Below are 22,928 nucleotides of genomic sequence, written 5' to 3'. Positions count from 1 at the left end.
TTTTGTTCAGGGAAAAGGCATTTTGGACCCATTACTCAAGCCATTGTGGTTGTGCACTCATATGAAACAAGGCGGGGAGGCTGGGGGTAAAGGCGAGGAAAGGTATAGCACCAAAGCTCAATTGCAAACATAGCTTTTATGCTGGATGAAAGCAGAACTTCAATTGATGAGGGCTTTCAGGGTCCTGTGTATGGGGTGCATTGAAGAAAGGCATACAGTAATGTTACAAAGCCATTTCTGCCACACTTTTGCACAATTACAGCCTTTTCTCTAAAAAACGCGTTGTTTATAATAGGTGACTGAGACAACAATTGCACTGGAGTAGCTTTGAAGCTGGGAGCTCAGTAGAGAGTCGAGGCACAATGCACAAAACATGTGACAATGAAGAAGAGCATAATCTTCATAAACCAACAGTGAATCACCATTTAACTGCCACTATGTGTAGTGTGTATGTTCATGAATGATACTGTATATGTGTGAAAGAGTGTCTCTGTATTTAAATCTTTGTATTTGTGCAAATATGTTTGTGTTTGTGTGTGACTATCTCAGAGTTTGCCTTTTTAAAAATAAGCACTAAGTGCAGTGAGACAGAGGTCCCTCCTCCCACCAAACTCCTCTATCAATCCCAACCATTTAGTGTTTTCTACAGGGGCCATAACTGCCCGATGTTGTGACACCAGCTGCTGTAAATTCACCATCTTTTCTTAGCCAGCTATATGAAACAGTAATTGTTTGTGACACAAAGCCTGTGCTTATCCAAAATCCAACACTGTCTTAGGCTTATGTGAGATAAATCAGTCATAAATCAATTTACCAAACCGTATATTCTGAGTTGGCTTTTCAAACAGGGTGTGTTTAGGTAATGGAGTAATCCTTTTTAATAGAAAATACACACACCCACACTGTTCTTTTTACAGAGTTTGATGGATTAGATTTTCTGCCGAATTCCATGGATGACATCCTGGAGTGGAAATCCAGGTGTGGTGATCCTTTTATTTTTTTCCCCCTTTTTTTATTTTTATTTGGGGGGGGGGCAGACTGGGTGGGTTATATGCCATCAAAAGATGAGAGAGAGACAGAGAGAGATGGAGACAGGTTTGTATAAGTTGTGTACTGATATTGTGATATTGAAGTAAATAAACTAAAGATGTGTCTACTTTAGTACTACATTAAAGTTTCAGTTTCAGTGTATTGTAAAACTAAATATTACGCACCACATTAACAACAAAGTAGTGTGCCTAAGGTGTTGAATTGAAGGCTTTACATCCAGTGTATAGTAGATTTAATAATCTCCTAACTATATTTCATTTTTTAAATATCTCTCTTATTTGTCCTTCTTTACCTTAACAAGCTTTACTCACCCTATAGCCAGTATACTCAATCATGTAAAATGCAATATTGCTGCCAATCTAACATGACTACCAATAAACAGACAGGTGAAATGTTGAAATGGTTCACGGCATTGGCTTCCAGCTAAAGGATTCATCACCTCTCAGCTATTTGTCTTTCACTCCCCTCATCCCTCCCTTTCTGCCTTGCTTCACCTTACCGCTTCATCCTCTCTTTCATGGATCCACATCCACGGATGTGGTGGGGGTCAGGTATAGCTCAGGTGCACTGCAGACAAAGGCGAAGAGAGCGCGAGTGAAGCTGCTATGAATACATCTATTTAACTCCAGCCGCCTGTGGCTAAAACACTGGCCATCGCCATTCAGAAACTCCTTGCTGTTTTCTTTAACCAATCAAAAGGCGTGACGTTGGAAAGTGAAAGTACCTGCAGCCGTGTTCCGCCTGGCCTCAGGCGTGACAGACAGGCCTAACAGCAAGCGACATGAAACACCTGGGTAGGAACACTAGCCAGCCAAAACTAGGATTGCTCTCATGCTTTACTGCTGTCTGAATCAGCTATTTGTTGTTTTGTCTTTTCACATTGGATTAGAGCCAATCAGGAGAATAAGGATGGTTGAACTCCATCGGTGGGTTCATCCCTTTGTGTCTCACCCCTCTGCAATCTGAAGTGAACTTACAACTCAGCTGCACACAGGCAGGTGCGTTCACTCACTGGTATGCGCATGTACTTAAAAAGACACACAGTCAAACATGCACATACATACAAACATGTCGTAAGTATGTGGGAGTCATACTGACTCTTTCTCTCTCTCTCCCACACACACACACACACACACACACACACACACACACACACACACACACACACACACACACACACACACACACACACACACACTTATTCAAGAAAGACACAGCCACCCACAGAGACACCTTTTCACACACTCTACACCTAGAGAACATCACTATTCTGAGGATTTATAGATCCTAATAGACATTCCTTGCAGTGCCCTGTATGAGATGTCAGAATTGATGGCATGCAGACTTTTATTACCTGGTATGGTGTGTGTAATTAGGTTAAATAGATGGGGTTGGACACGCATGGTAAAGGCTACATTTCTCACCCGGGCTGGATTTATTGGCCACGCTCCACTCTCCGCGGTCTGCTTTAATGCACTCATTTGCATGGGGGCACATGCAGCTGATGTGTATGTTACTGTTACGTCAACTGCTAAGCACAAAGACAACGGCCAGTTTATGAATAGTTTGGTTCAGTGGTTGGCAATGGTCTGGCCCGCCAACTGCCCGTTAGCTAGGATATGAAAGCTGCCTGGCAAATGTTAGATTGATACTTGACACATCGAACAAAGCTCATTGTCATTGTAATCACTATACGTTGAGTCTTAATTTCATGGTCGTCCATATTGCCAGCGTGATAGGGCTGTCTGTTACTTACATCTTCAGTAACAGCTGTCTATTCAGCCAGTGTATCCATCCGCCTTTCATATGTTCAACAGCCTCAGAAATAACGACTTCATAATGACTATAATCACTTCAGATGTAATTATAATACATAGCCATTGGTACAACTAAAGTGTATTTTCTGAAGAAACATACCACTTTTTTACTTCCTCCAGATGTCCAATCAAGTGTAAATCACACATAAACTAATAGCAAAGGACTATATGTGTCATGACCCGTTCAATGAATAGGCTTTAAAAGGGATCACTTTATACCAGTTACTCTGTCATTTGCTGGAGGGTCCATCCCATCTGTCTGTTAAGGACAAACTGATAATGAAGTGTATTTGATGAAGTAAGTTGATAATGAGAGCTAGCCGGCCAGCAGTAATGACAGTGTAGGAGTAGAGACAGTAGCAGTAGCCTGCAGTGGTGGTTCTTACTGTTCAGACTTTTCTGACCTTCACAGATTCCAGTTTCCCCTCGAATACCCATCATCAGATTGAATCACTGAGTGGGCGTGTGTGCTCGCTGCACGTGCGCTTTTGTGGGAGTGTTCGTGTGCATTTGTGGGAGTTTTTTGTGCGTGTGCGTGCAGATAAGGCAGGATGATCTCATTCACCGAGGTCCCCCTTCCTAGTTTGTGGGGAGCAAAAATAATCTTGCAAAGAGGGACGTTCACATTCACACGCATTCATGCACACAACCCACCTCTGACTCCAAGGCCAGGCAATTGGCTTGGAGCAGCTGAACCATGCTACTCCACAGACACACACACACACACAAACAGGCTCAGACTCCCATTTCCTTGAACCTGGGGACTTGCCTGTGCATCAGGACAACCTCTGTAAGCCCTCCACTGACATGTGGGATGCATAGCGAAGCAATTTGTCTAATATCTCCTGAATCCTCTCTCTCTCTTGCTGTCCCCCTGCCTGTCTTTATTTTCTTTCTCTTGCGTGCACATGCACTATTTCTCTTTCAATCTCTTTTTATTCCCCTCCTTCATCAGACTCAACTACTAGATGCTCATCACTACCAACCCCCCCCAGCAAACCAGAACCACCACCACCACCACCACCACCACCTCCAGTCTAGGAGACAGCATAGAGGGGTCTGCTGAAGACAGGGCCCATTGACAGGCTAGAGTGGCAGTAACTTATTGTCTATTGATGGAGTGTGACAAATCATGTGGGAACGCAGGGGTGCATGGCAGTGAGAGCCAGAGTGTTGAGTATGTGAGCGTGCCTGTGTGTGCGCGTGCATATCAGATGTATATGTGTCTGTCTGTGTATGTATGCCCGCATGTGTTTGTGCCTTTTTGTGCCTGTGCGTGTGTTTGTGTGTAACGTCTTAGTGTGGGGCAGGAGGGCATAGCCAGGACCCTTCACAGCTCATTTAGCCCAAATGGGGCCACCTGGGTGGTGAGGGAGCTCAGTGGGGCGGCCCTGGCACTCTGGAGCCCCACTGACAGCCCCCAAATATAGGGGCTCCGTTAGCCTATTAATCAACATAGCCAATCTGACAAATCACCACAACTCTGACCTAATGAGAGGGGGAGAGAGGAATGAGGGAAAGGCAAGAGGTAAAGCCATAGTGGAGGAGGTGGAGGGAGCACGAGGATTATACGGAAGAAGGTGGAGGGGCTGTTAAGCGTGAACGCTCAGAAGTGACAGAGAGAGCAGAGGCTTAATGAAAAGGAAATGAAAGAAGGAGTAGCCCGACATTGCGACTGGCAGTGCGGGCCATGGGGGTATGCCATGAGGTAATAAGAGGAGAATGCTACCACAGTTGTCATCCATAGCTGATCCTCAGATCTCCAGTCCTACTCACAAACCAATTGATTTGTTATGAAAGCCCAAATCATGCACTCGTAAATGTAACAGTGTGGATTAGAAAGCACCTGCTCAGCCTCACCAATTCTCCATTGCTGGAAGATAAATTAGCCTACCAATGCTTTCGCAACACTTTTTTGCAGATGCTTCAGAGCAAATTAGAGGTGAGAAGACATTTGAGTTTCAAAGCAAACAACATTGATGTATGTCTCCTTCTCTGGTTCCCACCCTGAGGTGAGCTAGCATCTAATCTCCCCACTACCAATCTCAGGTCCAAATCACATTAGCCAGGATCAGAGGTGAAACTGGAGCTTTTCAACAGCAGCCTGTTCTCACTAATGAACCCCCATGGCCATCCACTGCATATTACAGCCACACTGAGTGAGGGGGAGAAACTTTTGCAATAATCATTATGTAATTGCACAATGCCTGGGTTTCCATTGCCCTGACATTTCAAAAGCTCGATAGCAATATCTTTATGCTTCTCTATAGGGAATATGTTTGGAATGGCTGAACTGTATATGATTGATGGTTTTCTGAGGCTAAGCAATCTACTTTATTGTAATTATATAGTGCAGGGTCCATCTGAAGTTTATACTATACAACCTTAACTTGTTTGCAATGAATTTTGTGTTGTGAACCCAGATTGAATTAGATGACATTGATTGTGTTGGTTTAAGTGACCCAGCTGTTAAGTCACTCAATCAAGAGAATACAACCCCACCTCTCACCCACGGCCAACACCCCAACTACCACACTCATGCACACACACTTCACCCACAGCTTTTTCCTTTCTCTCTCATTCTAGGAATCTTTACAAAATCTGCATTAATAACAGAGCTCTACTTTTTCTGTGGCCAATTAATAGGCAGTCTGCCACTGAACACTAGATTGAATATTCAAAAGCAGCACCTTCCTATTGACTTGTATCTGTCTGCTGTGCTGTCCAGCCATGGGATCTATGTGATATACTAAGCCCCAGCCTGTCTGGTCCATTGACGGACCCAGGATGGAAGGCCCATAGAGAGGATGCAGAACTGCATGCTCCTCCCATCCATTACCTAGTTATGGTAACTCTGTAACAGCTACTGCTTCTGAGTCCGTGGAACAGAAAGCAGCATACTCATTTTATAACAGATATGCGAAAACCATCTGCTCCCAGTTCAAGCTGACTGAGGCTCATTGATGAATGTGTTACATATTGTGTGTCTATGTGTGTGAGTGTTGTTTCATCCCCAAAAGATTCTTCACCAACGTATATGAAAGGCATATGTTTTCCTAAGGTGACTAAAGGAAGGTAGTTTTCCAATGAATGAGGCCTATTTGGTCTGTCTTATGTATTTTGTAAATAATAACATCAGCTGCCACTTAAATGTGCGCTGCTTTCGAATCAATAACAGTTGGGGCTTTTTACTTGCTTTCTTAATCAATGGTTTGTTAAAAATGATACTGTTTTAGGTGTTGCCTGTTTGCCTACTTAAACTACCACTTCATTTGGTGTACTTCGTTGAAGGATAAAAATGCTCATGAATCAAAATACACAGATTACAAGGATTAAAACTGTCTTTTGATCCACTGTACTGCTGGACAGTTACTGTACCACCCTCTTCAACAGCCGCAGCTATACACTACATCATGTTCCCTGAATGCAAATGGTGCATTTATGAATGTATAGTGAGGTGTATACTCTCACCCTTTCTAACTCTTTATACTGTGCACTCTCACTTTGCAATGGTTGTAAAATCTGTCCTTTTTTGCTTTTACCAGATATTGTCATTACCCTGGTTGTCAGTCTATTCATGTCACTGTATCTGGTGAGTAACATGAATCTGATCAAAATTAAATCCACATTTGTATGTGTAATCCGATGGATTTTAATTAAAGCCCTTTTTTAAAGTTCTGCCTCTGTCCCACTGTCTTAACTGCCCACTAATTTAATCTCATAAGGAAGTCCCATTGAGTTGTTGGCCAAGGTCAACAGAGACAGAATGCCAACTTTCACCTTTTTCTCTCAAAAATGACTGATGTGATCTGACATTTAGTGTTGATGATGGCAGCCTCAGCCAGTAAAGTAGCATATTAGTGCCCCTAAACTCCTTTCATGACCTACACCACACAAGTACATTAATGTCACTAATGTGCTAGTTCTTTCTGGCACATTAGTGCTACAAAGAAATGAAAGTGAGAAACAGAGAAAACTTCTTGGGATCTCATGGATAAAGGTTAAAAAATCCAGTTAGCATGATAAGTTGTTTTTTTGTACCTTTAACCAAACATGAATGATGGTGTTATCCCACTCTTTTCATAGAATTTGACAGTGTTTGTATTTTGGTTGTAAGAAATGGAACACTTCCAGAGGGCTGTGTGTATGTGTGTGAGCGTGTACATGTATGCTCTCCTGAGTTGACAATAGACCTTTACAGCATCAAATCCCTACAAGGTGAGGCACAACTTAAAACGTCTTTTCATCGCCTTCCTTATCTCTTGCACACTGCTGTTGGCAGCAAGAAAGAGAAAGAAAAACTGAGAGAGGGAGCATTATAATTTTATTATAAGGACAGAAAGGGTAAAATAGAGCACAAACGATAAGGATCTGGAGATTAGGATGGAGCAGAACAATAAATTATGCAAAGTGTTTGAAAACACATACAGCTATAATTAAGTGGCATTTGATTTTAAATGAGGTGACAGCGAGGATTTATTTATCTCCTTAACCCCCTAAAACTGCCATTAGCATGGTAGAAAATGAACTGTTTGAAATGGTAAGAGAACAAGGCCCTGATCTGATACACAATAATAGAGCAGCCCAAACCGGAGACTAATACACACTGTGTATGTTCGTGCGTGATACACACACACACACACACACACACACACACACACACACACACACACACACACACACACACACACACACACACACACACAGACACACATACAACCTAGAAAGGTGAGATCAGTGTCTGCATTGACTAATCAGTTAATTGCAGGCCTAGCAAAACTGTGGGAGCCCATTGCTAATAATGTCATTATGAACGGAGCCTAAACATAGGTGTTTTTACAGTATGGCTTTCAGTGAGTATTTACACACCAACTGGTGTCAGTAAGTGACCCTTATCTCTCCACACTCACAAAACATAAGTGTTGTTATTGCTGGAATCAAAAACAAACTGAAATTGGTAGATTAGTTTGGCTTTTCTTAAAAAAACAAAGTGCTTCACAAATGAACCTGTTCTGTGATTAGCGGATCCACTTGTGGGATTGAATAGAGACTCTACCGATACCTGAAACTATGGCGGTTAGCCTATTCTTATATTTGAGTGCCTGCTACGTCAGTGCTTTGCGAGAAAGTTTTTACTGCTGCTTTTTCTGTTTCAGTAAGTAACTGTAATGGTGAAGGTAAATTAGTTTCGTTCTCACTACATGTTACTCTTCACATTTAAACACCGTTGTGTTTAAATGAGAAGAGTATCAAGCTAAATTCCTAACCATGTGTCAAAAAGGTTTATCCCTCCATAAAAGGATTTATCCTGGAATAAAAATCCAGTGAAATAACAGTTGCTGGTTGTCTGTGCAGTAACAGTGCTGTTTCTCACTCATTGTTTACGTTAACCACAGTGTGCATAAAAAAATGCCTGTCATTGGTTAGACAGTTAACCTGTAAATAGTTCATGAATACTGAAGCTGATCAACTTGATTTAAGTGTGTAATTAAAAATCGTAATCGAAATTATTCTATGTACCCACAATGCAGGTGTTGTTGTATTGTTTTGTCTTTATTAGCCTTGATGGGGTCTTTTTTGATTTTTTTTGACAGTGTTCCAGTAACTTCAGTTTTATTCCCACACATTTACTTATTCTTCAGCTCGATCATACACCATTATATCAACCACACTAGCAACTTACCCAACTAAGTTACTACATAATCCATAAAAAAGTGGAATATGCTGAAATATGAATTTATTCATAGTGGCTATGGAAATGATATATAGCTGGGTTTGAAAAGAAGTTCTGCCAGATCAATGTCTGAGAGCGAGGCCTTTGTCTGAGAGCAAGTCGCAGTTTCTCAACCCCCAGCACTCCTTAGTAGATTTCACAGTTTATACATGCACAGATGACAAAGAGAAAGTACTGAATAAGTAATAGGCTATTTCCTGGTAGCACACTGGGGCACAACGAGCATCTTTTTTTTACCCCCTCTGTATGCTGTTCAGTGGGGAGATTGCGTGAGTGAATTCTTGTTCTCAGTGTTTGTGCTTGTGTTTGTGTGCGAGGAGGGCAAAATCTAAAGCTACTGACTGTTTATCGGAATCATCTTTGTTCATTAATTCATGGGTAATATTTTATGCATTTTGTGACAAGGTTTAAAGGAGTAGACCCAAATGCAGTCACAAGACATGGAAGGAGATGGTGTGTTATGGGAGGCTTTAGGGATTATTCTCCAAAGGACGTTGGGTGCCTGCAGCTCGTCTGGTGGCAGGAGGGATTTTAAGGTACATGATGATCACAGGGGAAGGCTGAAAGCAACAGGTGAGCTTAGGTTGGAGATAAGTGAATAGTGGCTGGTGGTAGACTACAGGAGATGGCAGGGGATGGAAAAGAAAATGGCTGATTGTAGGGAATTGGTGGACGAAGACTAGACATGGGCACAACACTGTTCCATTGGCAGGAAACAGGAAAGCTAACAGGTTAACAACAAAATTTTCAGAGAATTCAGAAACAACCCACGGCAAGAATGTCATGGGAAACTTCTTGAACTGATGAGGGAGGGACTGGAGATACCCCCTTAAATAGACTAGAACCATTACAAGAAGCTGAGGAGTAATCAGGGAAACAGCTGGGACTAAGGCAATCCATAAAGATTGAGAGGCTGATGTGATGCAGTCATAACGTGGCAAATTCTGTACAGGACCTATTAGGGTTTAGGTTGAGGCTTTACCTTACTTAGTAACTGTTCAGCTTATGGATGGGATTGTGTTTGTAGTAACATTAACTACTGTATGTGCATTTCATTAAGTGTTTATCTTTGTCCTCACTTCTTTCTCCTCTTTTTCTATCTTCTGCCTGCCTACTTATCGATTTCTCTCCCACCGCCCCCCCGTCCTTCTCTCTCTTTGGCTCATGGTGGAAGACAGATTGCCTCTGCTAAGATTTTTGATCCCAGAGATCTGCAGGCACACTGGAGCCGTTAACAGGTACCGGCCTACCTGCCTGCCAGGCTGAATGCCTGACTTACTGCCTGCTCAGCTAGCCTCCTTCTTGTTACTGCAGTAACATACAAGAGAAAGGTGATGGAAGGAGAGAGAGGGTGGTCACAAGGCATATGGGGTAGGTAAGACTGGGCTATCAATTTTCAAAGGTATCATGTTACGCTTTTCAAAAAAATCTGAGTTTAACATCAGAAATGGAGCATGTAAACACATGAATGTTGATGATGGAATACAAAGGCTGAGATTTATTTGTCTTGCCCCATGTGGTGGGAGTTTGAGAGGCGATGTCAGACAGTTGTCAGGCATACACAGGACACGACTGAAAGGTGCCAAGATGGCTGACTTCCTTAATGAAGGGTCTTGCCTTAATGATTTACAGTGGCACAAGTGGGAGGGGTCACACCCACACACACATAAGCACATACACATGCTTGCATTTCTCTGTGTCACAACCTCCTCTGGGCACTTTTTCAGTGAAAGGTGCCAGCCTGCTCAGCCAAGCTCCTAACAAGAGCCAAGCATCCAGGAGACTGAGGAGGAAGAAAAGAAAGGTGAATTGAGGTGGGGAAAAGGGGGGTTGAGGAGGGGAGATAAGAGGAGCAGAGACTTGTCAACCTCCTGGGACATGTGCAGAACTCAGTGTCTGTATGGAGGAGTCAGCTACTGCACTGCACTGACCAGAAGACACTGGCTGTGTGGACTTGGCAGGTATTTGGTTATTTGCTGTTGTCCTTATTTTTACTGCATGTAATAATACATTCACAAACAGCAAGGATTCTAAATTGGCCCTCACCTTGTCAAACAAAAACAAGGCCCCTCACCCTCTTCTCCCAGAGCAAGACTTGATAGATCTTACCCACAGAGGCATTGCAAGCCTATTTGAGCAATGCACCAACCTGTGTCCAGTAGACTAGTATTCACAGTCACTGTGGTGGACAAGCAGCCTAATAATGTCTGAAAAACCGGCACAACTGCTATGATATGCTGTGATAATTGCTACCCTCCTGTCCGCAGTACAAATAAATGTGGAATCGGTAGGCAAACACATTAATATGGAAATGTCTACATTAATTTGGAGCATGGTCTAAATTATTCAGTAATTAAGCCACTGCAAATTTGCACAAACTTTCCCCTGGATGACTGGTGAGAATAGTGAGGAGCTAGAAACAGCCATGTAGAGGGATTTGAAATATGGGGTCACATGATGTGAATACATAGTCGTATTCCAAAAAATAATAAAATGGTATCTTGCACAAACGCAAAATGGGACCACAAAACACACACACAGTGATGCATATACAACCCTAGCTAAGAGATCTTTGGTAACAAAAAAATATTATTGTAACACCATTTCTATACATCCTCTACCACCTTCCCACCACCTCCACCATCATCATCACCACCAACAGCACACACGTAAATGCCCCTGGAGTGTGGATGCAAAACAACAGCAGACAACTCATTTAAACATGGAGTGGGGTGGGCATTGTTGTTCAGGCAATAAACCAGCAGTGGAGGTGGTCACAGAGCTGAATCGACTTCTGTGTAATGGCCAATTTATACTTATGCGTTGAATCGATGCCGTAGGTACGGTGTTACCACGTACCAGACACCAAAACCTACGCCGTTGCCTGACGAGCACCTCCCTAGAAATTTAAATACACCTTGTGCTGACGCAGACCGCTACAGTTGTGATTGGTCCACTTGGTCCCTCCTCCTGCCTCAGTCACTTCGATTGTCGTACATACCATCTCCTCTGACATCTTCTCTCTTTTCTCCGTTTAAGTAATTTCAGTAAAACTAACTGTTGTTCAACCTTTATTATCTCCAACTCCAACATGATTCACTCCCTTTTAGTTGCAGTTGTTTGAAGTAAACACAGTGGCATAGAAACCGTACTGCCTACTACCATTTTGGCAGTATAATTGCAGAACAATGCAGACACACCATCGCACAAGTATAAATGGTCACAATGGCATAGACCACTTGCATAGGCTACAGCGTAGGCTCTGTGTTGATCCCATACAGAAGTATATACCAGGCTTAAAAGGGAGAGATGCTGACAGATGACGATTCAAGTCACTCCTCTGAATCCAGAACACAGGCATCCTATCTAAAATCACACACTGGGGCGGCATTATGCCAGTTTTGTTTGGTTCAGTGTAAACAAGCAAAGCCAGGATAATGACGAGTCTTCCTGATGGCAATATAGCGGCATCTCTGTTTAAAGGGGCTGATGTGTTATCCAGTATATATATAGTTAGTAGTTAGTAGTTAGTAGTTAGTATAGTTAGTCATTAGATCTGTTACATTAGTCTTTATACACCAGTAGAGTCATTCCTTTCACTAGAGATGTGTCACAACGTTATATCACTAGTCATCCCTCTCTGTCTCTCTCCCTACACCTCCCTCTATCGTTGGAGTTCTCATGGTATTAGCCTTTGGGTGTGTGTATATATATGCATTTGTGTGAGTAATGCATTTAAGAAAAAGGCCCTCTGTGCTCTCTGATGAGCTGGACCTTTTGTTGCTTGGATTTGGAGTTAAAAACCGTGGTGTTTTTGTATTTGTGCGTGCCTCTGTGCATGCTCTTGTGAATGTGTGTGTATGCCCCTGAGCCTGGGTGTGTGTCTGCGCCAAAGCACGTACAAACGTGTCAACTTGTGTAACTGTGGATGTCCTTTCAAAGGGCCTTCACAGATCTGTCCGAGGCCCTTTGATCAGGCGTTCTATGACTCGCCTGCTCTCAGCGGCCCTCGAGATGGGAGGGTGTGTGCTGGGTGGGAGACGGGGCTGGTTTGACGTTGTGGAGACTGGTTTTGACCCACGTGCTCACACACAAACAAACATATATCGACACATTGACACACACATACACACACACACACACACACACACACACACACACACACACACACACACACACACACACACACACACACACACACACACAGGCAATAAGCCAAGATAGGCTTGCTGGCGCATATGGCCGTGGAGCTTCATTCTAATGTCAATAATGACTATTAGTCTAGTTTTTGATGCATGAAGTCAAAATCTCATCATAAGATTAGAAAGTAATCCAAAAAAATACGCTTCTGGAAAGAGGTAGTTTTGAGTTAGTTAAGTTAGAGAGGTTTAAGGTCAAGTTTAGAAGTTTCAAAATTAAGTTTGTCCAACCTCTGAAGTATTGTAATACATACATTGTGTGTTTATGTATTTTTGTTTTTCTATATTGAACAAAGCAGCTGTAGACTAAGGATACCAGTTCTTTGAAACAGATTCCTTTTGATGTTGCATATCTTTGTCCTTGTTGATTTAGTGTGTGTCTTGTAGCGTTTGAGTGGACATCAGTTTGGATTGAGATGGATCTCAGGTAGGGTCTAATACTGAGTGGCATCACTGTGCTACACGGACATACTGTAGACCTGACACTGAGTTGATCTGACAATAGAATGGATCAGTGTAGCAGCTAGCAAGTCAGAAGGTAGAGCATAATCCCTTCTGTCAAGACTCTGTCTCGTCAATATTCAAATCCAGCCGGCTGTCCAATGGCTGTCAGTTACAATCTCCCTCTGGCTCATGGCCTAGCACAGGCACATATCTAAATTGAATTGGATGTTTGCTTCTCATTGGAAATTGAGTCGAAGAGATGACCCCCCCTGTCCAGCATTGTGAACTTGTCAGTTACCCCGACTGAACTAGATTTTAATGTACAATATCCATTCCCAACTAATAACTTGTCTTTGTTGTTTCCTTTTTTTCTACTTTATTTCAAGGAACACTGTAGCATGAGATCAAGTTTGGACAGATTTGTATCCTAAGTTGTGACTTTGCTTTCTGAACAACTAATGTGTTTCACTAAAAAAACTACTGACAAGTCATGTACAAAAACCCCAACACTTTGTGTCATCTCTTAGAAGTACTCTGTGTTTTCTCCTGTAATGATTTATTCCCATGCACTCTACTTCCCAGACACCTGCGTGCAACGCAGTGTTATCTGTGACACTACAAAACTGAAAGCCAAGTGCAAGAGCATGAAATGAGATAGTATGGACCTAACTTGGCTACACTAGGTCTGAAACAGACACAGACATACACTGTACACATCTTTATATGGTTTTTCTTTCACTGACTACATTCATACACTGACTTCACCTTTGCGCAACACCTTTAAACACCTAACCTTAAACTCTGAACTTTGACATCAACTAGAAATAACTGCTTGAATTTTTAAAACTTAGCTGTGGTTGAGAAGATTCATCCATATTAGTCCAGCTTTCACTGGGTAGACTGCTCACTCACTGTGCTATTTTTTTTTATTTCGCTCCAAACATCATAGTTCATCTTTTTTTTTTCTTTTCAGAGACATAGGGTGAATCTGAGTGTCTCCTTTAGCGAGAGACACTCTTGTCATTTGGAGCCCAACTTTGTGATGTGAATTGCTTTACATAAAGTCATCTTTCACTATAATCCCAGGTTCTAACCTCAAATGAGATGTGTTAAGACGCGATGACGACTCAAAATGATCGCCTTTCATTACAAGTAACCTGATTCCAAAGGCCTAAAACTGAAAGTGGTTCTCACAAGGGTGAAAATGATAGAGAACATTTAACCATAAGTCTCTCTGTCTCTCCAGCTCTCTGTCTTGTTCAGTCCCTCTTTTCCTTCTTCTCTGACACATGTCGCCCTGGCATGCATGGAAAGGCCTGACCTTTGGAAAGTTTAGCACTTTAAATATTTAGGCTTGGGTTATGATGGATCCTCCAGGCCCTGCAGCAATGTGCGAAGCCTCTGATTAGGGCTGCTGTCAGAGTCATTTAGCTGAGTGTCTGGCTGCCAGTGGCACTTTCTGTTTGACAGGCAAGCCTTTTAAACAAACAGCGGTCCCAGTGGCAGAGCAGGCCGGGCACACAGCGCAGCACAAACACCCAACACTCTGAGAGAAACCACTCAGCCCACTGACAGCTGCAGAGGAAACCACTGGCCACTGTCTCTCTGCCTCTCATGATCTTTCAAGCACTTTGTCTTTCTGCTCACTCACTTTCTTTGGCACAGTCTATACTTGTACCTCTGCCAGTTTTATTTTTTTGCTGTCCTTTTTACTTTATTGCTTTCTTTTTTTGTCTTTCCCCACTCCATGTCGATATTTTTTTTTCACTATCAGTTTACATCTCCTTTTTGTTATTCTCTGTCGCTGGGAGCGGCTGAAGTCAAACATCAAAGTTTCATCTGTGTTGCATTTTGAGTACGATGTAGTAAGTAAGTTGATTGCTGGATGATCCCTGAGGAAGGCTTATGCTCTTAATTTGTCGAACATCACTACTCATTATCAGCTGAAAATCAGGGTAGATGCTGTCTGTCATGTGCCTGCATAGTCCCATGATTAGGACAGCTTACACTGATGTTCACGTTGAAATACATCTGAGCCAGTCTTTTCATCTCACTCTGAGACAATCTGCCGTGGCATCAATCCTGTAAATATATGAGTCTTAATATGTGTGTCCTATTCTGTATTCAGAGGAAGAGCCAAGTCAGCAGCTCCAGTATTAATGCATGAGAAATGAGCAGAGCCCATAAGAATTAAAGGGTAAGACTCCCCTTATTAAGATGTAAATTCTGGGGGAAAACTTGCCGAAATGAGGATACAGTGAAGTTATTGTCAACTTTAGCCTACTTATGCATTTCTAAGAGGCATTGTTGTGCTGTAGTTGTTGAAATTAGATACATACAGCAAAGCACCTTGGTTTTTTTTTTTGGCTCATTTTCAGCACGAGATCAACCAATCTCAACAAATATGCAACCTACACTTCATGGAACAATTTACACTTTTGGCAACATTATCTAGTGACAGCATACATGGCAACTATCGTGGTAATTCAATCTCTGTCTGTGTGTGCCCCTTCTTTTTTTCACTCTCTTTCTACCTCTACCTCTCTCTCATTTCAAATTTGCACTTAACACCTTCCAGGGGAAAGGCTTCTCATTCATCAACGGTGTTTGTCCCGGTGACAAGCAGGGCGCCTCCTGCATATCAATATCAGCTAAGACAATGCTGAGCCTGTAACCTTCAGCTAAATGTCATTCTGCTTAATCCTATTTGAAAATTAAACATTGAAAAACCTTTAGCGCACCTTCCTGTCTTGCTCGCTCCTTTATTGGCCACCATTCCTCCACTCTCTGTTCTGCCTCACTCCCTTTCTGTTCTTGTTTTGCTCCTTGTGTGACATATGTATTGTTTTGTTTGTGAGAGTGTTATTTGTGTAGCATAATGGTTATTTAGTAGAAGTGATTTTCATTTTATGTCACTGAAAAAATAAAATAGCAATTTGTCTTCCCCTAGTAGTCATCTGCATTCCCTCTTAACAGTCTCTAGCAGTCATCAAAGGCATGCTTAACTACCACCCCTTTGTTCTTTTTTCCTTTTTTTTTTAAAGATAGTACACTTATTCTGTGACAAATAGAAAGAGTGAGATTCAGAGAGAAACAAAGAGTAGTCAGAAAACAACAAAATAGTTTCCAAAGTTGTATGTGGAGGGAGAAGTTGTCACGTGAGAAGAAAGAAGTCTTCTGTCAAAGCTGCACATTTACATAAACAGATCTTCCCCGTACAGATGATAATAACTACACTGACAGTACTGGGGAAGCCCTGTCAGTGTATGTGTCCACATACACTCTATGACAGAGGCTGAAATTTCACCATAGTGTTCTGCACTGAGAGGCCCGCTTCTTAGTATGCATGAAACATGTGCGATGTATTTGGTGTTTAACCCCCTCTTTCTGCTTACACACACATACGCCTCAAACACACACACACACACACACACACACACACACACACACACACACACACACACACACACACACACACACACACACACAGAGCACAACAATATGGTACATATTTTAAGATACAATGAGGAATTGGAGGGGAGTGGGGGCGGGATAAAAGGAGACGCAGAGATTGCAATGAAAATGCAATCATTTGCAGTCAGACAGATATAATTCTCTTTTGCAGGGAGTGTGATGCGGCAGCTCAAAGACAGCCTTCACCCAGCTCTCCGTATGGATTTGATTGACCACAGTCACTCTTCAAGGGATTCCACTGAAATACTGAGAATGAATTACAACGTGACTACCCTTGATGTCTTCATATTGAAGCGCTCCATCCACTCCACAGCTTAAAGAATTAGAAAATGTGATAGAGAGACATACTGTAAAAGTGATTAAACAAGACAGAGAAGCAACAAGATATGAGAGGCAATTTCCTCCAGAAAAAGTAGCCACCCAAACAGGGAGGGTTCTGGAATTGTTATACCATGACTTAGCCACAGTAAGCATTAGATTGACAGAAAGGGGAGGACACATAGAGACAGAAAGCCAAAAGCATGTATTTGTTTTTATTTCACTTTTTTCCTTTTAAGTCTGATAGAGTATCACAGCAGTGGAGACAGTTGTGAAACCGGCCCACACAGCATGACAGAAGAAAGAGTAGAATACTTCCATATGAGAACCTATGGAGTGAAAGTGTAACTTATAGAGCTTTGAAGAGTTTCTGTCTGTGGTGTGTGAAAGAGTATGTATTTTGGATAAAAGGTCATTCATCACTCCGTGTTGAACCCAAGCTGAGTTGCATGTGGTGGGGTCCTTTCTTTCTTCTTTGTGAGACACAAATAGGGGGGGAATATGGGCAAAGAAACAAACATAAACAGTATTTTGTCCTAATCCTGTATTTTCGTACAACCAGAGACCAGCATAACTTGTACTGTAAGTTTCTTCGTAGCCATTCCTGAATGTTTTCATTTAAGACTGGTTGACAAAAGATTGTTAATATTGAAAAAGGTGATTTTCTGTCTGAAACCTTCCACCCACTATCTATGCTGTCTGTGCTTTCCAGATGGGAGATGCAGGAGGGTGCAGAGCTGGAAGATGGAGAGAAAGCGATGGTAGAAGAGCTTCAGAAAGCCTATTTTGTTTGCTGCTGCAGTCCGGGACCACAGGACCCTCCTGAAGCTGATGAGACATTAGCAGAGCAGACCCAAGGGGAAACTATCTGATAAAATTGCTGCCCAATAAAAGTCCACACAGTTGGAATTTTTATCGTGTTGTAAATGTTTGCTTGTAATATGCACTTGCAGCTCTCAAGGCAGTAGAGTGTGTGTATGTGTGGCTGTGTGTGTGCACATTTGTGAGTGTAATTGGGTTTCTGCATGTACTGTATGCAGTGAGTTTGCATATGTGTGTGCATGAAAACATGAGTGAATGAGAGGACGAGAAACTGAAACAACAAAAAGAGCAAGGGAGACGGTGCCTCCCTCTTTATGCACATGCCTCAGACAAACTCCCCATGCTTTTCTATGCTGCATCAGACGCATTTCATCTTTTTGGAGCACATCTCCAGAAATCAGTTCTGGGAAATGGAGAACCTGGATTTGTTTGCCTGGGACAAGATAGGACTGTGTGATCATTGTCGGTAGTTGAAGTTTTTTTGAGACAGTGAGTGTAAAGACATTGGTGTCAGCATACTTTCTCCCGGTTCCTGAAAGCAAACATCAAAAATTTCGGTTGGGAAGCAAGATGATGTATGTTTTGATTACAGTGTGTCCCAAAAATCTGCCCCACTATGTAATATCAGTCAGTATTTTGTGCAGACTGAGAAAACATTTATTTTATGTGTAACACGATTCCTCAATATATTTTTCCAACTGTATCCATATTTTGTTATTTATCAGATGGAGATGGAATGTTTTAGAATTAAACATGAAAATAAGATGATATTTGTACTTCACCATTGAATATTCTTCTTCTGTTGTATGATCAATTTCTGTGATCTCTGTGTAGTCAATAATGTAAAGTTGCATGATTTATGAGTATAAAGTTAGCATTACATTATTGAATACATACATCATATGTCCTTCCCTATTATATATGATGTTCAAATAAGGATTAAACAACTCAAATGATTCTCTTTTGATCAACAAGGACATAATTTTAGATCACAAAGGCTACTGCTATGCAATTCCTTTGAGATACAAGGAAAACGTTTCCTTCTCCAGAGAGAAATTTTCCTTCCATAACTAGATTTTTAATGCAAGTGTAGAAAGATTGCGATCACCAAACCACTTAGAGAATGCAAAAAAACCCCCAAAACGTTCAGTAACTGAATTCTGCATTTCCCTTTGAATGAAGGCAAAACAGCAACAGAAAATAAATAAAAAAATTAATCTTTTCTAAATGAACTTATTAAAACTGTTTTATTTTGGTGTTGCAGAAAAAGGTATTTGGCTAGTCAAACTGTTTTAGTAAGATAACTGTTTTCTATAAAAAAAAAAAATATATATATATATATATGTATAAAGGCTTTGATATCCTTCCCTTTTCCTCTCCCTCCCCCTTAGAGTAAGTACCTGTAGACTTATCAATTTGTATTTCCATAGTAGACAGGTGATAGGCTCAGAAGACATCTGTCAGTAAAGCTGACAGTATAATTCACGACAAATTATTACAAAGAATGATTCATCACAATGAATAAATGGAATTTTCTATTATACAGTATTCATTTGGGGATTAACAAACCTACATAAACACTTTTAGAATCCCAGAGCTCATCTTGACATATTTAAACAGGATAAACAGTCACAGCATTTTGACTCCTCTGATTTCCATTTCAATTGATTACCCTCAGTATATTAGTGCATTGTCCACAGCAAAGTGCCACAGCAGAAACATGTTGGTTTTATTTGTATTTTCATCCACTGAGTACAACAAGCTTTGTGTCAGCATGAAGCAAGACAGCATGGTAGTATTACAGAAAGACCATCATTCAGGAAGAGCACTCTGATTTCTCATTTCCATGTCAAGTCCTAATTCCATTGCAGGGATATATCTATATCCTATAAATGTCTCTTTATACAGTGGGGGATCAGTGCAAGCTCTCATTATACAGTAACCTGAAAAGTATGCTGTAAAGTTATAATAATTATTTTAAAAGCACATCAAGTCCTATTGCCCTACAAGTTTGAATAGTGGCCTGAATGCTTTGGGCCAACCAAGATTTTTGAGTAGGGTATCAGATCTTTCAAGTCTTTTGCCTCAAGTCCTAGTGAAATGACCAGTCACTGGTTGGTTTATTAGACTTTTATTTTATTATCTCAATTCAAGTCTTAGCAAATCAAACTTGTAACTTAAATCTGTCTTAGGTCCAACTGATGGGACTCATGTCTACACCTCTGGTCTCAGGTGCTGCACTGAGTACAGAGTGAGCAAGAAGCATCTCCTGTGTCTTGTCAAACTCAGTGGATATCAGTGTCACAATACATGTATGCCATCTCTGTTTCTTATTTGGGCCTCCCTTTGCAGCATCTCCAGCACTCTGCTTGATGACACAGGGTAGTTCAGCTCCCCAGAGAAAAAAACTTCAACTTCTAGAGCCCGTCTAGAAGAAGGACATCCAGGTTAAGCTTAAGCAGGGAGGTATTTCTGTAAATCAACAGCACATGTAATGAAATAAAGTTGCAGGTACATGGTAAAGGGGAACAGGGTGTGGCAGGTGGTTTTAGATAAGTCACATATAGCACAGTATCAGTATCAATCTGGCAGGTATAGGTTCAATCAAATCAGCTTTCTTTATCTTCAATTGTACTGTGATGTGCTCTGATCCACGTCACTCTGACAGTTTTTAAAGAACAGTCCTGAACACTTTAGCCACAACAGCTTGAAACCAATGTCCTTGTGCCTGAGATGAAACATCAAAAAGGGGGTGCATCCAAAACCTTGAATAGGATGCTGATGGTAAAGTTTGTTAAATTTAAGACATCACATTTGCAAACAACATTCTTGTTTTATAAGGCGTACTGCTGATAGGAAACAGTTTAGTGCTGTTAGACAAAGAGCAAAACAAAAGACTGTTTGGCTAAGGGAGAACCTAAGCCAAACAGTCTAAGGTTTGGCTTAGGTTACTAAGTAACCTTAGTGGCTAAGTACTTACTGACCTATAAGTACTATCTGTAGAGGTTGTTGATAGTGTGATAGTATGTAAATGATTACATCCTCCTGCGAGCCTGACCTAATCACTACCCTCCTTTAAAATTATATTAAAACAAAGAATGTTGTATCCTTTTCCTATTTGAGGGATTTACATCAATTACATTTAGTCGATTTCCAGTGGCAAGTCACCAAGGATAAAACCTGTGTGAATATCCTGACTTAAAGCCCCGATAGTCAACTTACACTATTATGATAAATGAGTGCTATGTCTGAAATGTTGTACTACCGCTATCCCATCACAGCCAACAGCTAACACAGCTGCGCAAGAGTTTTGACACATAAGACATGTACAACTCTTAGACTTTGTTAAATGTTGATGTATTACTTTACACAATATTAAAATTAAGATGGTTTTTCGTATATAGAATGGTTAATACATCTTTAATACAAAAGAAAGACAGACCCCGTAGTCACCCAAAATTAGATAGTTTTATCAAGCATGTGAGGGAAAAATAACATTATTAGGTCATCTAGTTAAGATTTAAACAGAACACAGTCAGCGTGCCGTGTAGTTCCTCTAAATGCAAAGAAAGAATATAACTGAGAAAAGTTATCAGGGCAAAGCTATGGACCTAATTTACTCTTAACACACAAGCACAAACCTGCATAGAGACAAAATGACAAAATCAAATGTCATAGGACACTCCACCTGCATAAGTCCAGTAACTCTCACTCAAAAATTTTCTCATAAAATAATGACTTTACAAAATTATCAAAATGGTTCCAGAAATCTGTTTTTAAAATTGTTTTAGCCATAATTTTTGATCAGTAAATATATTGTATATGACGGAGCTCTCATACAAACCTTACCAAAGAAGTATTCAGATCCTTTACTTAAGTACATGTTAAATTAAAAGTCCTGCATTCAAAAATGTTACTTTAGTCAAAGTAAAGATGTATTATTAGCAAAATGTAGTATCAGCTTCACACCTATTATTAAACCTATTATGGTGCATCTACACGCGAGCAACATTTTAATGTTGTCAGGGGGCAGCTAAATTTCAACAACTGTATATAGTGGTGGCTTGTTTGGTTTGAAACAATGCGTCGTATTTTATAAAGTGATCACACGTTTTACATCTAAAATCTTTATATGCAAAGTAGCTTACAACTACACAGCAGCTGTCCACAATAGAGGAAAGTACAGTGCTTGTGCAAATATACTTAGTTACATTCCACCGCTGTCAGGTGGTAGAAATCACGCACTTCAGAAAACATCTGGACGAGCTGCAGCAGCTGCTGTGCTACTGCGTCTTTAAATATCCCTTCCAGTCCGTTGCCCCGGTAACCCGGAAGCTTCACGCTCTCAGAGCTCAGCGCTGCTCAGAGTCCTTCCTGTTTTAGAAATTTCAAGGAAGCAGCCGCAAGTGGACAGTCGCATATGTAGCTACTGATGGTGCGTGAGTCGAGCAAAAAGCATGCATGCATCTCCTGTAAACAGCTGTTCCTCTCCGAGCCTCTGTGTTCCATTTGGCAGAAACGAGTGTGAAATAAAAAGCCCGCATATGTCCTACTGTACGTGCGCGCAGTGGCTCCATGTAGAGCGGCTGCACACATTCAGGGAGTTGTCTTTAACAGTGCGACACAATAAACTGATGTTGACTGCTGTTGGGAAAGTGACGGCGCAGTGTGAGGTAGCCGAGCGCGTGGAAATGGCTGTGTTTTTACTGCCGGCAGCCCGGTTTTGAAGCAAGAATAACTTTGCTGCGTTGGCATAATTAAACGAGTCGTTGCACGTGGGCAAAGTTGGGCGAACACACGGCTGCTGCTTTTCTCACGGTTTCATGTTAGTTAGCTACGACGTCGACAAACTGCTGTCGCTAGCTGTTTATGCAGTTTACATCATCACCGCTCTGTTTTATTCGGACTAGCTATACGCTCGTAGTGTGTGCAGCATATGAGAGTTCAACAGTAGGCTCCAATGTTTTGGCTCACTGCCACCTCACAGGTGCAGCGAGCTTTTACACAATTACCGTTATGGTATTAAGAAGGGATTCAGTCTCAGACAGGATTAGGCATGTTAAATTATGA

The 22,928-nt window shown here is 41.4% G+C and overlaps 2 protein-coding genes across 11 annotated transcripts in view; both read left to right on the top strand.

Moving 5' to 3' along the window:
* kiaa0825 (KIAA0825 ortholog) overlaps positions 1-18,764 on the top strand; it is a 115,414-nt gene extending 96,650 nt beyond the window's left edge. For both annotated transcript variants that reach the window (XM_040154263.1, XM_040154262.1), the window contains one exon: positions 17,749-18,764. In XM_040154263.1, the coding sequence (XP_040010197.1) occupies positions 17,749-17,908 (160 nt within the window). In that variant the 3' untranslated portion in view covers positions 17,909-18,764. The remainder of the gene's footprint in view (positions 1-17,748) is intronic.
* A 3,429-nt stretch (positions 18,765-22,193) lies between these two features.
* fam172a (family with sequence similarity 172 member A) overlaps positions 22,194-22,928 on the top strand; it is a 156,184-nt gene continuing 155,449 nt past the window's right edge. For 3 of the 9 annotated variants that reach the window (XM_040155505.1, XM_040155508.1, XM_040155509.1), the window contains exon 1: positions 22,647-22,912. In XM_040155505.1, the coding sequence (XP_040011439.1) occupies positions 22,728-22,912 (185 nt within the window). In that variant the 5' untranslated portion in view covers positions 22,647-22,727. Of the gene's footprint in view, positions 22,294-22,472; positions 22,532-22,646; positions 22,913-22,928 lie in introns of those variants that run through there. The other 6 variants (XM_040155506.1, XM_040155502.1, XM_040155504.1 and 3 more) reach the window with 5 other exon arrangements.

The sequence above is a fragment of the Xiphias gladius genome, chromosome 19, assembly GCF_016859285.1.
Source record: "Xiphias gladius isolate SHS-SW01 ecotype Sanya breed wild chromosome 19, ASM1685928v1, whole genome shotgun sequence".
NCBI classification, from domain to species: domain Eukaryota; kingdom Metazoa; phylum Chordata; class Actinopteri; order Istiophoriformes; family Xiphiidae; genus Xiphias; species Xiphias gladius.
This window is presented reverse-complemented; position numbering and strand designations above follow the sequence as displayed.